Below are 17,274 nucleotides of genomic sequence, written 5' to 3'. Positions count from 1 at the left end.
AGGTATCTCTCCTCTTGCTTTGTGAAATGCTTAATAAAATAGAATTTTGAAAGCACAGAGATTGGCAGAGGAACTTGAGCAAGTGCCATATGAGAAATTATTTTGAGCTAATTTTTTGGAAATGAATACATTTCAAGTTGAGTGTTTCTCTTTTGACCAGTACATTTCTTGATACTATCTATAAGAAGGGGCTAAGCAATGGAGTCTCTTGACTCATAGAAATGTAAATATTGCTGGGGACTAAATCAGTTCTCCTTCTAGTCCAGTGCTATGGACACTGGCCAGTACCAGATGCTTCAGAAGAATGTGCAGTAAATCTTGCAGTGGGCAATTTAAAGAATAATTTGCTTGTAGGGAAGGTTGATTCCTAATCCCCACAGTCTTTTCCCTTGAAGTATGAGGCTATATATCGAGATTAACCAATAAGATTAGGCTATCCATTAATCGTCTAGTTGACTACTTGTTGACATCCCTAATAGAAATGAATTTAGCTAACGATTAGTGTCTGCATGATTTGAAATTTTTATTTTGTGCAAGGCCTTTCTGTCCATCTAATGTGTAGGTTTTAAAACTCAGTGTGGGCTTATCCTTAATGCTTAGTTTAACAGTTAGGAACATGAATAAACCTGTGTTCTAATTTTCTTTATGTTGTGATGGATTTTTTTAATAAAAATATCCGTAGTCTGCAATGTGGGGCCCCTTGTGCCCCTTCATCTAACCCTGCTGTTTTTACAGATCATAAAGAGAATTGTTAGCATATTCTACAAACAAAATTTAGACAATTGGTGACATATACATAAATTCAGTTTTAAGTTTTGCAATAAACACTAAACAGTTAGGATTTTAGATCAGCAGAAATATATATATGTAGGTTTCCAAGGATTAAAATAAATACTAATGCAGTTTGTGAATTTTGGAGAGTTTTTGTATGTAATCCTATATGCTGTATTTATGAACCCCCTAACCCATGTTGTGCGCATACTGTAAAATTGTTTACTTTTGTCTGTTAATTTGAGTGTAAGTATACAGGACCTTCTCTTCATGTTTATTTTTAACTGTACACTGGAAAGCCTGAAGTCTTAAATGCCGCAGATGCTCTGCCATGATTGATTTCTCATTTATTTTGAAAATATTGCTGTTCAGAGCCATAGGATGAAAATATTTTTCAGTGATGTTTTGCTGTTTTAACAGATTAAAACAGGAAAATTAATGATGTCGACACTAACACAAAGTATTACATATAAACAAAAAGAAGCTGCACTATTTTTCTTGTGAGAACAATATTCTCTGTATTTAAATAGACAGCTATAATGTTACATCAACAGATTTTTTTTTTAATCAGTTTATACTGCAGCCATTGGTTTTACTGCTGTTCCATCTCAGCTGTTATACATTAGTACATGGATCTTTGTTCTGTAGGCAGAAGCTCGTCTTTTGGAGGAACAGCGTAGAGTTCAGGTTTATCTTCATGAGAGCACACAGGATGAATTAGCACGAAAATGCGAGCAAGTACTTATTGAAAAACACTTGGAGATTTTTCATACAGAGTTTCAGAACTTACTGGATGCTGACAAAAATGAAGGTGAGTTGGTTCAAATTTCAGTTTTGGAGTTTCTCAGAGATGATGCCCCTTAATAGTACTAATGATCATAATATTGCTAACTTTGATATCTTTGGTGTGGTTGCATCAAAAGGTGCAGTTAATGCTGGATAAAGAAATTTAAAATCTGAGAAATGGGAAATTTTTAATAAAAGGAAATCCATAGAGTCAGCTCAGTGGCTACTCAAAACACTGGTGTGAGATAGATGGAATGCATAAGAAAAAAGGAGGGGGAGGGAAAAATTGCATTGGAAGGTACAAGTAATTTTAATTCAGGCAAAAAGAGATCCATTTTATTAGAGAAATAGGTCTTACTAATGGAAACGAACATTTATTTATTTATTTATTAGATATTTTTTGCTCCCTTCTCTCTTTAAAATATTTGAAGCTGCTTACCAAAATTTTAAAACACTATATATATATATTATTATTTTATTTTTATGTATAGAATAAAATTGTATAAAGAAAATAAAAAACAAGACCGCAAAAGGGGGGGGGGGACATAAAACCTGCTAAACTACCTCAGGAGGAGGACACACGCATGTGCGCGCGCACGCCAATAAAAGCATGGGTACAAAAGGTTAGCTTTAGCTTGGCAACAAAACAGTGCCAACTTTGGTGCCAGGCTAATATCCCGGGGGAGAGAATTCCATAGCTTGAGAGCAAAAACTGAGAAGGCCCTACTCCACGTAGATGTTAACTGTATCTCCGTAAGTGGTGGAACACAGAGCAAAGCCTCCCCAGCTGACCTCCATCCCTGGGCAGGTTCGTATGAGAGGAGATGGTCTTTCAAATACCCCACTCCCAACCCATTTAGAGCTTTATAAGTCATAACCAAGACCTTGAATTGTGCCTGGAAACATACCCGAAGCCTGTGCACTGGTATAATGTGCTCTGTTAGTTAAAACTCGAGCAGCTGCATTCTGGACCAGTTGAAGCTTCTGAACTCTCTTCAGAGGCAGTAGTCCAATGGGGATGTGACAGGAGCATGAATTACCATAGCAAGGTCATTCTTATTCAGGAAGGGTCACAGCTGGTGGATCAGCTGAAGCGGCCCAAAAGCACTGATTACCAAGGAAATCTGGTTCTCAAATGTTAAAAAAGGGTCCAGGAGGACACCCAAGCTGCATACCTGTTCTTTGAGGGGAAGTATACCCCCCATTTAGAACAGGTAACATATCATATTCCCAGACAGATGGCTTCCTGTTCTACAGGACCTCGGTCTTACCTGGATTCAGCTTCAGTTTATTTGACCTCATCCAGTCACTGCCTCCAAACACTAGTTCAGATCCGTCTCTGCCACACCTGGATTTGATGTCACAGAGAAATAAAGTTGGGTGTCATCTGCGTATTGATGGCACTGTCCTCTAAATCTCCTTATGACCTCTCCCAGCCATTTCATGTATATGTTAAACAGCATAAGGGACAAGAGGGAACCTTGTGGTACTCTGTAGTACAGTTGCCATGGGGTCAACCAGAAGCCCCCAGCTCCATCTTCTGAGAGCGTCCCATCAGCTAAGACTGGAACCACCACACAACAGTGCCTCCGATACCCAACTCCGCCAGGTGCTCTAGAAGGATGCCATAGTCGATGGTATAGAAAGCCACTGAAAGGTCCAAGAGAATTAACAGAGACATACTCCCCCCATCTGTCTCCCGGTGTAGGATGTTTACTAGAGCAACCAAAGCTGTTTCTGCTCCAAAACCAGGCCTGAAGCCAGACTGAAATGAATCAATATAAATGGATCAATGGAGAATATAAACTTCAGTAGTTAATATCTAAAATGGGGGCTAAAAGAGCTTAGAGAGAGAGAATTTGAGGAATATATAACTAAAGGAATATTTATAAGAAATTGTTTGAAGTATAGTAGGCACAAGACTTCTGTGGGAGAGACAATGGATCTGCTTATTGCCACGATTGAATGTCTTTCAGAAGGCACAGGCAAAGATAGGGACAGTGAAGTGATTTGATTGTATAACGATAACATTAAGAAATAATTACAAAAAACAACTGTAATGGAGGACTAGAGTGGCCAACACTACTTATTTTTATCAAAGGTACAAAGGATTATCCTACAGAATTAGGCCAGCAATCTCCTTCATTCACTAGCAGGAAAAAGAGCTAAGAAACCATTTACTGTACTAAAAATACCACTGCCGAACAATAAGAAACTAATGCTTTTAACTAACTTTTTAAAAATATAGTACTATGCATATAATGGTTCAAGTGAGCTCTTGTGTGTACCATATAATGATAAATCCCTTAAAACATCTGCCCCTGGTCTATACTAGACCAGTTCTACAAAATGCATAATGGAGTCAGCTTACCTTCAGCCGAGCCATAGTGACGGGAGCAAATGCTCTCTTGGGCTGCCCTTACTCCTCGTAAGCAGCAGGACTACCCAATGTTGGTGGGGACTGCCCTCAGCGTTTGATTTATAGGTCTATACTAGACCTGCTAAATTGAATTCTTGAAGATCGACCTCTGGAGCATCTGTTAAGTATAGACGTGCCCTTAGTGCATCTTTGTCCACCTCTCCAAGTCTCTGTGCATTAATTTTACCAATGTCTATGATACCAAATCTCTGAGCAGCTTTTTAAATAGCCACTGGTTTTGTAAAAGTTTCTTTCCTCTTAAATTGTTTTCACTTGCACAACTGGCAGTAATTGTTCCTTGGTCATTTTAAGTACCAGTATCTTATAACTCAACATGGCTAGAAACAGCTGCTTTAACCTATTGCCTGGGAATTCAGTCTTAATATAAATCATCTGTATCTAGTCTTGAGACCTCTGTATCTAGTCTCAAGTCATTGGAACTAAGCTCATGAAGCATTGAAGTAAATTATTTTAGATTATTTTAACTCCGCAATGAAAATGGTATATAGTTACATGCAATAATATATTATTTATAGCTCATCTGCCAGAAATGTGTTGTCTTGTGATCCTCCATATATAAGGTACATTAGGCACGCTGTATTACAAACCACTCGCTCTTGAGGTATTGTGTAATTGCTTAAGCATATTATGCAATAATAATAATATAGGAGACTGTGTGCATTAGTCAGCTGGTATCTAAGCACATCAGTACAATTAATGCCAGGAATAAATGTCTTTATTAAACATTGTATAAGATGTCTTAGGAAAAATTACCTTAGAAGACAAATGCAACAAGCAGGCTGAAGCTTTCATGGATTTCTAAGTATAACTAGGCTGATTCAACAATGCTTGTTCCTTCACTTTTGAGATATGGCTAACAACCACATGAGTTACATTCTCTCATAGAATTACTGTTCAGGAGATTTTACCAGGGACTTGAAACAAAAAGAGGGAACTGTGGATCAGATAGTCTTGATGTGTGTGTGTGTGTGTATATATATAAAACTACAGAAAAAACTATTTTAGAAAAAGCTTGAGGCAGTTTGTATATATCATCCTGAAAGTTCATCAAGTTATAAGTGACTAAATTTAAAAAGTTAGCCAATATTAATGTAGGAGTCACTAGTGTTCCGTATTAAAAGGCACCATTTTTGTGTGGTTTATATTTTGATATAGTGTACTGCCTTTTATTTAACATCCAGTAATTTGGGGTTTCTAATAAACTACTCATAGGCTATACAAAAAAGTCCCACAACATTGAATGGTAGGATATGACTGAAAAATCTAACATTACCGTATTGGATTATCACATCTCATGGTATGTAGTTCATGATGGTTAATTTTGTCCTTTACCTGAACATTCGAGTATCTGTTTATTAAGTCCAAGACTTTCTATGGCAACTAGTGATTTTGTGTGTTTCATTTTTTGGGTGCTCAACCTGAGACCTTGAAAAGGGCCTTATTTTTAAAAAGAGCTGAGTACTTGACTTTTGACATCAAACTCCTTCAATTTGGACACTGCAAAATCACTGAGAAATCCTGGCTGCAGCCTGTTGTTTTTATATGTTCAATAAAGTTTTTCATCCTGTGACCTTGAGTTTTGTAGAGGAACTCTTGTCAATCATCCCTTTCTTTTTAGTTGGGCTTATAAAACAAAACAGAATTTGCTAAAACTTAGCAGTCATTGAATATCATCTCCTCTACCCCCACGTCCCAAAAGGTTGATGAGGAGGCAGTAGCATTTCTCCAACAAAATTTGCAGATATCACACTTTTTGAAGTTTCTCTCAAAGGCCACATCTGCACTTGGTTTTTTGCCTCAGATTTCCCACGGTTGCTAACACTATTTTATTTCCATCACTGGGTGAAATAATGTGTGCGCTTGTGTGTCTTTGTTTTAAAGAAAGCTGCAGGTGGTTTCTGAGGTTTCAAGTATTGTGTTATGTGTACTTGCTCTGAGAGGATTACAGAATACAGTGGTTATGTTGTTGGCCAGCTGGAGCCTACGCTACATTAGCACTCCCACCACTATTACTGCTGGTGGTGCTGAAACAGTGATATCAGTTATAGAGGACTTGGAGGCAAAAATCCTAATTTACATACTCAAAGTTTAAACTGAGTTGTATGACACAGCACCTCCTCGCAAATGTGGGAACTTTATGAAAACTAGAAATAAGTTATTATTTACTGTAGTTTAGATCTTGGTTTTAGTTTCTTGATTTGTGTACCGGAAGTAAGAAGTGATTTAATACTTAATCAGAATTTTTTTATTTTCATAAGGTTTTGTCCTTTAGTGCCATCTAGTTCTTTGTATTACTCTGCAATTGTTTAGTGTAAATTGTTTGATTTGTTATGTAATAATACTTGCAATTATGCATATGTTGATGGATGTGTGGCTATGTTCGTTGGCCACTTAAAAAATGCAGCATTGGAGTGTTGGGAGAAAGGAAATCCTAGTTAATACAGATGAGAGAGATTGGCTTTCTTTTTTTCCAGACTTGGGACGCATGTATAACCTTGTATCTCGAATCCAGGATGGCCTTGGAGAGCTGAAAAAACTCTTGGAAACGCACATTCATAATCAGGGTCTAGCTGCTATTGAGAAGTGTGGAGAAGCTGCTCTAAATGCAAGTATCTTTTTGGATATAGTTTTATATTTGACTGTTAACAGTTCATTTTGTGAGAGGTGAATGCCTCTGAGGCCTTTATAGTTAACTGAGAGGCCTGTATATTTCCTTGGGAATACAGCAGCTGGGAACTAAGTGGTCGAGGTCTACTGACAAACTATTCTTTATTCTGTACTGCATCCTATGTACTTGTCTCTTGACTTGTTTTAAATCAATTTAACTTTTATTACTTCAGATACAATATTATGTATGCTGAATATGGCTGCATAAAATTGAGACAAGAAGGCTGAGGTAATACGTTTTATTGGCCAACTTCTCCTGATGGAAGTGACAAGCTTTTGAGCGTCAGAGTTCCTTTTCAAGTCAGTGGCACTCAGAAGCTTATCCTTTCTACCTGTAGGAGATGGTGGTTAGAACATAGTGCAGCACACACTTCACCCTTTCATATCCTCTCATCTACAACAGTTCTGCAAACTATATACAGCTGCTTCCCGAGTTACGAACAAGTTATGGACCAACACTTGGTCGGTAACTCGAAGTGTTCGTAACTCGGATCCCATAGAGTTACATGGCAACTGTGCTGTTCGTAAGTGTGGATCGCCGTTCGTAACTCGGATCTGCATTTACGACCGCTTTGGTCGTAAGTGTGGATGGTCGTAAATGGAGGTGGTCGTAACTCGGGGAGCGGCTGTACAATTATTTTCTAGTACAATATTTTTATTATTAAGGGAAAGTAGTGCTGATTAATTATAAAAGAATTGTAATGAGGTGCCTCACTTTAATCAACAAATATTGAGGTTGCCTCATTGAACAGTATTTAAATAATCTGCAACGTGTGTGTGTTAAAGTTATCAGGTGTATTATTTTTGTTTTAATTTTATGGAGAGAAAAGGGAATTTAGGAAGAGCAGAATATATTCTCATAATGGAACTGACTATACAGTTGTGTGTTTTTAAACAAAGAAGTGGATGACTTTCAAGCAGATGATAAAGTGAAAGAAACATTGCCTTTCTCTTCTGCTGCTTTCCCTCCACAAATTACTTGCATCTGTCTCCCTGTTCATCCCAAGCCAGCACCTACATTACATTCCCTTGGGAACCATCACACCTACTTCCCTGAATATACTTATACAAGTATATACAGGCAGTCCCCGGGTTACGTACAATATAGGGACTGTAGGTTTGTTCTTAAGTTGAATCTGTATGTAAGTCGGAACTGGCATCCAGATTCAGCCGCCGCTGAAACTGACCGCCAGTTCTGACTTACATACAGATTCAACTTAAGAACCCCAAGTCAGCTGCTGCTGAAACTGATCAGCCGCTGATTCCAGGAAGCCCGGGGCAGAGCAACTGTGCCTCAGGCTTCCTGTAGTTAGCGCTGGTCAGTTTCAGCAACGGCTGACTTGGGGACGCCTGGGGCAGAGCAACTGGGGTGCTGCTGGGTTGCTCCAGTAGCGCCGCTCCTCGGTGCTACTGGACCAACCCAGCAGCACCCCAGCTGCTCTGCCCCAGGCGTCCTGATTCAGCCGCTGCTGAAACTGACCAGCAGCGGCTGAATCAGGACGCCTGGGGCAGAGCAGCTGGGGTGCTGCCGGGTTGGTCCAGTAGTGCCCAGAGCGGCGCTGCGGGACCAACCGGCAGCGCCCCAGCTGCTCTGCCCCAGGGTCCACAACAAAAGCCTGGTCTGCTGGGGGAGGGGGGGGTCACACTAGCTGCGCCCCCTCCCCCCAGCAGACCAGGGTCACGGGGAGCAAAGCCGCAGCGGCTGGGTGCCTCGCCTCTGAGGCTTTGCTCTGGCGCGGGACCCGCTTTGCTCCCGGTGCCCCTGGTCTGCTGGAGACGGTCCCCAGCAGACCAGGGGCACCGGGAGCAAACCCGCAGCAGCGGCGTGTTCCCCCGCTTCTGAGGCTTTGCCAGAGCTGAGGCTTTGCCACAGTCCCCTGGTTGGGGACTTATACTTTTATGCTAGCGATGTGAACAAACAACCGTTTAGTTAACCAATAAGTCTGGTCTTTTCGGTTACCATTAATGGTTATACGCAGGCTCTCACCTCAGGAGCTGAATTCCATCCCACACTGCTGTAACTGCTGAGATTTTCAGCAGTTACACGGTTACATAATGACCTGCTTTTTAACATCCCTATTAAATACACCTAGATTATTTATCTCACCTGTACTCTTGTGACACTTAGCACCTTCAGAGAGACACCACGTTGAGCTCACGAGACTCGGTTTTTGTCTTGCAAGGTCTCCTGAGAGTCTTGTCTCAGAATGTTTCCTGTCTGAACCTTCTTGCAATATTTGTAGCTGTTCAAGGAGGAACCTTTTTATTAATTTCTGGTTCTATCTTGGCTTACTTTATTGGAAATATTAATAATAATTTTCATTCTGGTAAAGTATTTAGAAGTAAGATCTTATTACTGGAAAACTAATTGCATGGTTTCATCTTAGAAATTGCCATGTTTTGGTTTATTGAACGACAAAGTGTTAGATATGATTTTTAATTAAACTTGTGTCTTCAGAATATCTCCTTGTTGGATATCATTGCTTTTCCTTTTATACTTTATATAGCAGCAATAGTCATTGTACATTCGGCATTCTTATGTATGTATAAATCAACCACGAGGAAGTTACGTATCTGTTACTGTAGTAATGACTAGGACAAGTTTTCCTTGTCACTTAAATGCATTTAATAGTCTCAAATCTACTTCTGTTTTTTTTTTTAAATACTTCTAATCTCCCTTTTTTTAAACTTTCACTCTGCCTAAGAGGACATTAGTCAGTTGCATTTTTTAGAGAAACTTGCAAAAAGTTGAACAAGCAACAGATTGTTTTCTCTTTCAGGATCCAAAAATGTATGTACAAACAGTGTTGGATGTCCATAAGAAATACAACGCTCTAGTCATGTCTGCGTTCAACAATGATGCTGGCTTTGTGGCTGCATTAGATAAGGTAAAGTTTGTTTAATGTTTGTGGTAACCATTATATTGCTTTGATTTGGGGGATTTCCAAAACTTTAACTTTCTTGTGTAATTTACAGGCTTGTGGTCGATTTATAAATAATAATGCAGTGACAAAAATGGCTCAGTCATCCAGTAAATCTCCAGAATTGCTGGCACGATATTGTGACTCCTTGTTAAAGAAAAGGTATGTCTTCTAAGGAAAGTTAAAAATCAGTTTTCTAGCATTTATTTTTTTGAAAAGCTATAATAATCATCAGGGGGTAGATGAGTTAGTCTGTTACAGAAAAAAACAAAAAATGGTCTGGTAGCACTTTATAGACTAACAAAACATGGAGATGGTATCATGAGCTTTCGTGGGCACAGCCCATTTCTTCAGATTACTCTGAAATGCTACCAGGCCATTTGTTTGGGTTTTTTTTTTTTTTTATAATAATCATAGTTGTGAAGTAAAATTATACATTGCATTATAGAAACATGTTTAAATAGTTAAACATTTAATTCAAGCAAAAAAGATACCGCAGTAATGGTTGCTTGAAAATTCTATATACAAAATTGAATAGGAACATTTTCTAAAATCTGTTATCCAAAGAAAATTCCATGTTGCTCTTAAGTTTCAGTTCACAAAGGAAAAGAATCATTTTCCTTTTTTACTTCAAAACTCTGGTATTTCTTTTTAGTTTTCTGTGTCTTTCTGGCCACGTGATTGCAAATTAAGGACAAAAAAGCTTCCTTGTAAGATTTTGTGGTTCATGGTTTGATTAAAGTATTTGTTATTTAATGGTTCAGCAACTTGTGGATTGAGTTGAAATCATCCCTTTTCTTAAGGAACTTGAGTCAATATTGGCACTGATTTGGCAACCCTGATAACTGGTTCACTGAGGGTATGTCTAGACTACATGCCTCTGTTGACAGAAGCATGTAAAATAGGCTACCCGACATAGTTAGTGAAGCAGGGATTTAAATGTCCCCTGCTTCATTAAAATAAAAATGGCCGCCACGCTGTGCCGGATCAGCTGATTGTCGGCACAGCGCGGCAGTCAAGACGTGGATCGGTTGACAGGGGAAGCCTTTGTCTGACCGCTCCCTTATGCCTTGTGAAATGAGGCTTACAGGAGCAGTTGACAAAGGCTTCCCCTGTCAACTGAGCTGCGTCTTGACTGCTGTGCTATGCCGACAATCAGCTGATCCGGCACAGCGTGGTGGCCATTTTTAGTTTAATGAAGCCGGGGATATTTAAATCCCCGCTTCATTGACTACGTCAGGTAGCCTATTTTACATGCCTCCGTCGACGGAGACATGTAGTCTAGACATACCCTGAGAGATAAATATTGGCTTAACCCTTTAATAGCAGTGTTTCTCAGAGTGGTTTCGTGGGCCACTTTGAGAAACTGCTTTATAATAGGATGCTTGGTTTTTCTAGGTTAGGGTACGCTTGATGAACATATGGTGTGAAAATCTTCCTTTGTGTTGTCTGCTTACGTTCTCAGCCTACCAAGATTCAAATCTAAAACATCAGTCTTTTTTTAGAATGCAAGTGTAAAAATTTCAGAAATTCTCTTAGGCTGTGTCTAGGATAATCAGAGAGTGAGAGAGACCGAGCGAGAGAGCACTCAGTTGCAGAGAACAGCTTGAAATTCTGTACAGGGTTCATTTTTTCCATGTGGACATAGCTCTTTCTTAGCCATTGTGGAGTCCAAGCATGGTCCACTGCAGTCTTGAGGGCCATAGTCTGCACTTCAACTAAAAAGCTATTTTCTTAATTTAAATGCATTAGTTTATGTAATCTATATATTAGCATGTGGGAAAACCGTGTTTACTCCTTTTGAAGGGAAACTCGCTGGTAGATTGAAATTCTCCGAAAGAAATAAAAATTTTGAGCCGCTTTGTCTTTTGCTAGCACTCTTTGCTTATTAAATAAATTTCCATATATACCAAGTCATTAATCTAGAATGTGGCAGGGTTTTCATAAATTAATAAATTTGCTCAGTAGTGCACTTCTTTGACTGCAGCTCTAAGAATCCAGAAGAAGCGGAGCTAGAAGATACACTCAATCAAGTGGTAAGATTTTTAAATGGTTTTTTTCCCCTATATAATATAAGCTTTTTAATTTCACAATCATTTGAAGGTCATCACAGAAGATTGTAGACCATGTGCAGTCAAAACTTTTAATTTGTGTATTTCATTATTTTCTTTTCTATTTAAGATTAAAGTTTTTGGTAACATTCTTTTGTTTAAAAGTCAAAAGTCTTTGTTTTTTGGAAAACCTCTTCCTTCAATCAATATTATACCTTAAAAAGCTGAACAGAATCACCATTCTCTTTAATTTATATTATGGCATAAAATCATTTGATCTCTTCTGAACTACTTCAAAGATTAAAAAGACTGCATTTTTCAAAAATAATTAGCATTAAATTGTATGACATTTTAAACAAAATTTGGACTTGATACAAATTTTCAAGTCTGTTCCTTTTGTAAAAAAATTTTTTTTGGCTTTTACAGATGGTTGTATTCAAGTACATTGAAGACAAGGATGTGTTTCAAAAATTCTATGCTAAAATGCTGGCAAAGAGACTGGTACACCAAAACAGTGCTAGTGATGATGCTGAAGCAAGCATGATCTCTAAACTTAAGGTAATTCTTCCCTTTCTTAGCAGTGGCTTGGGAGGCACTGCTGAATATAACGTTTCAGTTCTATAATTTTACAGCTTTTTAATTTTGATCATATTAACTTTATGTTCACAAGTAATTTAATCCCATAGGCTGGCAATTAGTATGTCTCTTTTTGGAATCTTCAAAGGGGTAGCCAAGTCAGTCTGTAACTACAACTTAAACAACAAATCGTCTAGTAGCACCTTAAAAGACTAACAAAACATGTTGATGGTATCATGAGCTTTCTTTCGTAGGCACAACCACTTCTTCAGATGACAGAAATGTTGGAAGTGTTGGTTCTTGGATCTGGACTTCCAACACGCCTGTCATCTGAAGTGGGTTGTGCCCACAAAAGCTCATGATAACATCTACATGTTTTGTTAGTCTTTAAGGTGCTACTAGACTATTCGTTGTTTAAGGGGTTTGTTTTAAATAAGATCTTTAAGCTGTCGTCTTATCCAAGCAAACAGCTACAAACTGTTCCCCAGTCTGCCACTTTTGGCCCTGAAGCTAGGAGAACAATTGATTTTTTTTTTCTGTGCGTGCTGCAATTGGACAGTGGAGATAAGTGTAGTAATCATTAATCAATACAGTTGGGTTCATAATCAAATTGTATAACTGCTGTTTATTTCTGTGCAGTTTTTTGAAGGGGGAGTAAAGTGCCAATAACTTTTTCATTTTGATAGTTGTTATAAAGGGCTACCAAATAGACTGTATATTGAGACTAGTTGGTTACATTTTCATGACAGTGTTTCCTAGCTGATTCATTTTATTTTTAAAATGTTGATCTCACAGTTTTGGTGACAGAACAGCTACAGAAAAAGCAAATAAAATATGTTACTTGTCTAAATGGGTTCAGAACTTTCAGAGTGATTTTGATTGGCAGGGAATAAATTGATTCCAAATAGAGAACCCCTTATTTTCTTGTTGTGTTGGTTCTCCCTGTGTCAAAATACATGGTCTTGCAGACAAAGTTGTGTTGTTTAATTACAGCAAGCTTGTGGTTTTGAGTACACCTCTAAACTTCAGAGAATGTTCCAAGACATTGGTGTAAGCAAGGACTTGAATGAACAATTTAAAAAGCACTTGACGAATTCAGAACCATTAGATTGTAAGTATTAAATTTAATATAACCTTTCTCTTAAAAGCTTGAGTAACTGTTGAATTAGCCACACTTTCCCTTAATTGTAGTGATACAAAGGGAAATGACCAACTGTTGAATGAGGGAATTGTTTGATTCATGTAGCATACCAATGAAAACTAGAGTTATTAAAACTTCAGCTTGGATAGACTTTTTGGATTTCCAAACAGCATTTTGTGATGCCTGATATGATACAGATCACAAGGAGATTAGTTGTGCCAGTGAGAAGATTCATCTTAGTTTATCCACCTCTGCTCAAAGTGAAACCTGATGTTTTAAATGTGTTTTTTCTTTGAGCCAAATCATTGCTTAAATAGGAATATTTGTGTAGGATAGTACTGAAAAAAGATAGATTCTCCTTTGGCTCATTATAATAGGCCTGTTGCTTTCAGAGTGAGAGGTCTCTGGTTTTTTTTTTTTGTTGAAAAATGCTTTAACAGAATCATCACTTGAGTTTTTACTTTATTACAGTCCTGTGTTGTGCAAGGTCAATTTCAGGTTTTACATAATTTTATATTATAATCTATATAATGTATTCACTTCTGCCTGTCATCTGAGAATCTGTCTATGCTGCACAAACAGCCCTGTGGCAGTGAGACTCAGATCTCCTATCAAGAGGGTTAAAAATATCAATGAAGACATTCCCACTAGTTCTGTGGCCTGGGTTCCAAGGACTACACCACCTTGCTGTGGCTAAGCACCCAGGCTTCACCCTGAGTGAGAATGTCTACACTGGAGCACGATAAGCTCCATAAAAGAATGGAGGGAGTGGACCTCCACTGGCACCCAGTCCACAGCCCTGTCCCCCACTCCACTTCTTTCCTCAGAGGCCTTTCCCTTCACTCATCCGTCCCCCTGTTGCTTGCTCTTAAAGTAGATAAGAAGTGACTGGGCCATGCCCCCCCTACTATAGCACAAGGGCTGTTCCATCATGTCCCCATTAATCAGTTAACTGGTTAAATGTTAAGTTTAGCTGTTAACAAATGAAATGAGATTTTACATCCTTACTAATTAATGAGATTACATTTATAGAAATGTCAGGGAATTCTGAGTTATATTTGGAGTAAATAGAAATTTGAACCCTCGACCCACAGTGTCTTTAATTTTAATAATATGTTTTCCAAATAGTAATACCCACGGTCTTTTGTATTAGTGTCATCACTCTTTCTGGTTAGGCAAGACAGAAACTTCTCCTGTTTGAGTTGGCTTCTCCCAAACTGCACACGGACAGGTCCATAATAACAAAGGAGAAATAGCTGATAGTCTATTAATCTATGAACATTTCTTTTCCAGTGGATTTCAGCATACAGGTTCTCAGTTCTGGATCATGGCCCTTTCAGCAGTCCTGCACGTTTGCTCTACCTACTGAGGTAAGCCAATATGCTTTTAAATCTTATATTAAAGCTTAAAGTTTCAGTTTACGTTTTTCATGGAGGACCTAAAATGAACTCCCCAACGCTTTCTAACACAAAATGTCATGACTTGATCTCTTTTGCCTTTGGTAAAGATGTCCTGCAAAAGATTTATTCAAATAAAATTGAAATTTTAAGTATCTCTTCTTTTACGGTATGTAAAGAGAGCCTGAAATGTTTTTCCTGTTCATTTTTTAATTTTTGAAATATCAGAAATGGTAAGTCTTGTCTTCCCTGGTTGTGCTGGAGGACCTTTCAGGGGGAAGGTCTGAGGTGTGTGATGCTTTTTTTTTTTTTTTTAATTGATTGGACCTGAACATCTTTTACCAACATGTCCTTCTTCCAAAACATTCAGTAGTCATTAAAGTAAAATAGGTTCATGCTTTTAAAGCTTTTGTTGTAGTTAAGAAACAGAGACCCTCTCAGTTATTCAGCTTTCATTCTGTTGATTCTTGAGATTACATGATGACCAGCTTTCCAGTCACTGTTGTCCTCCAGCTAGTCCAGACCTGAATTTCTAACCTAAGGGTATGTCTAGACTGGAAAGTTTTGGCCATGCAAGTACTGTCGACATGCGAAAGTCACCAAGTCATGTTTAGACTGCAACCTCTGACGACATACTATGGACACGTTGTTAGCTTCCCCATCGACAGAAAGACCAAAGCAATGTGAGTATGCATTTCATAGTGCCTGGTGTCACCTTCAGTCACTAGGCACTGTGGAAACGCACAACGTAGTGAAAGACATTTTGGGAATGTTGAAAAAACATCCTGTCTTCCATCTCTTTGCTTCACGGGCTTCCGGCTTCCTTTGGAGTTATTTGAAACCGCCAGTCCTTACTGCACACTCCAACATCTGCTGTGAGAAATCATGGATTCCAGACTTCTTTCCTGTGCTGTATTCAGTGCTCTTAGGACATTATGCATGACAGCAGAGCTACTGTTGAACTTACTGTCAGAAGACGACTCAGATGCGAATGACAATATAAGTGACACGAACAGCAGCAACTTGGCATTTTATTTGGCTGCCACAGAGCACCTGTGCAGAGTAGTGTGTCACTTTTGAACTAGGTAAATCACTACTCAGTGGTGGGATTACATTGTCATGCAGGTGTGGGGTGAAGAAAAGTGGCTACACAACTTTGGGATGTGTAAAGCAACCTTCCTGAAGCTGTGTGCTGAACTGTGGTGCAAGAACACCCATTGAGAGCTGCTGTCTTGGTAGAGAAGCGTGTTGTGATTGCTTTGTGGAAGTTGGCAACTCCCAATTGCTACCGTTCAGTTGCACATCGGTTTGGAGTGGAGAAGTCTACCATTGGGGCAGCACTTCTGCAAGTGTGCAAGGCACTAAATCACATTTTGCTGCATAGAACTCTGTTTCTGAGAAATGTGTATGACATAGTGGCTGGCTTGGCTGACATGGGCTTTCCAAACTGGTGGGACAATTGATGGCACACACATTCCCAGTGTAGCACCACCCTATCTTGCCACAGTGTACATCAATTGGAAAAGGTACTTCTTGATGGTGCTTCAGATGCTTGTGCATCATTGTAGGTGTTTCATAGACATAAATACAGGTGGTCTAAAAAGGTGCATGATGCACACTCATCTTCAGGTACAGTGGCCTGTACAGAAAGCTGTAGATTGGGACTTTCTTTCCAGACCACAGAATTACATTGGGGGATGTGGAAATGCCGATAGTGATCCTCGGTTACCTGGCTTACCCATTGCACAAGATACCTGGACAGCAATAAGGAATGGTTCGACAACAGGCTAAGCTGATGCCTCATGGTTGTTGAATGTGCCTTTGGAAGGTTGAATGGGAGAGAGGTGTGTCTTTGGCACGCTCACCTTATGGAGCATCATATCCCCTTGGTTGTGGCCGCATGCTGTTGGGGTTTTTGGCGACAAAATTTGCCTGTATAGACGTGCCCTAACTAGTGAGATGGGGAGGAGAAGTGAAGGGAAAGGAAATGACCTTTCAGGCCTTTCTTAATACTTTGCAAAGAAGCAAAAGAACATAAGCCTGTTTTCTTTTCCTTTCCATATGACATTTAAAATGAAGTTGATCACAAAAGGAAATTTGTATGCAAGTCTGAAGAACCTTTTAAAAAATGTTCTATCTAGCTCGTCTAGCAAAGGGCATGCTTACATGGGGTAGTCTGGATTGATCTATATGCTGTCGATTCCAATACACTTACAAGTGTGAAAATACAGTGGTGGAAATATTATTATTATTTTTTTTTATGCAGTTGGAACGCAGTTACCAGAGATTTACAGCTTTTTATGCCAGTCGTCATAGTGGAAGAAAATTGACCTGGTTGTATCAGCTATCCAAAGGAGAACTGGTTACCAACTGTTTCAAAAATAGATACACATTGCAGGTAAAAATAACTTTGTATTAGGGAAAGGTTTAGTGAATAACTGAGTAATCTAAACATTTTTTTAAATGAATTCTTCCAAAGTGTAACATAGAGGAACCTTGCTGTTGGAAGTTCCTACCTCACTCT

At 38.9% G+C, this 17,274-nt stretch overlaps 1 protein-coding gene across 2 annotated transcripts in view; it reads left to right on the top strand.

Annotated features, from left to right (window-relative positions):
- CUL1 (cullin 1) overlaps positions 1 to 17,274 on the top strand; it is a 93,570-nt gene that overhangs the window by 63,555 nt on the left and 12,741 nt on the right. For both annotated transcript variants that reach the window (XM_075921712.1, XM_075921711.1), the window contains exons 8-16: positions 1,420 to 1,582; positions 6,472 to 6,602; positions 9,445 to 9,552; positions 9,641 to 9,747; positions 11,573 to 11,621; positions 12,063 to 12,194; positions 13,206 to 13,323; positions 14,647 to 14,723; positions 17,017 to 17,148. In XM_075921712.1, the coding sequence (XP_075777827.1) occupies positions 1,420 to 1,582; positions 6,472 to 6,602; positions 9,445 to 9,552; positions 9,641 to 9,747; positions 11,573 to 11,621; positions 12,063 to 12,194; positions 13,206 to 13,323; positions 14,647 to 14,723; positions 17,017 to 17,148 (1,017 nt within the window). The remainder of the gene's footprint in view (positions 1 to 1,419; positions 1,583 to 6,471; positions 6,603 to 9,444; positions 9,553 to 9,640; positions 9,748 to 11,572; positions 11,622 to 12,062; positions 12,195 to 13,205; positions 13,324 to 14,646; positions 14,724 to 17,016; positions 17,149 to 17,274) is intronic.

Source organism: Pelodiscus sinensis, chromosome 2 (assembly GCF_049634645.1).
Source record: "Pelodiscus sinensis isolate JC-2024 chromosome 2, ASM4963464v1, whole genome shotgun sequence".
In the NCBI taxonomy this organism is placed as follows: domain Eukaryota; kingdom Metazoa; phylum Chordata; order Testudines; family Trionychidae; genus Pelodiscus; species Pelodiscus sinensis.
The sequence above is the reverse complement of the archived record's forward strand: the minus strand, read 5'-3'. Positions and strand labels throughout refer to the sequence as shown.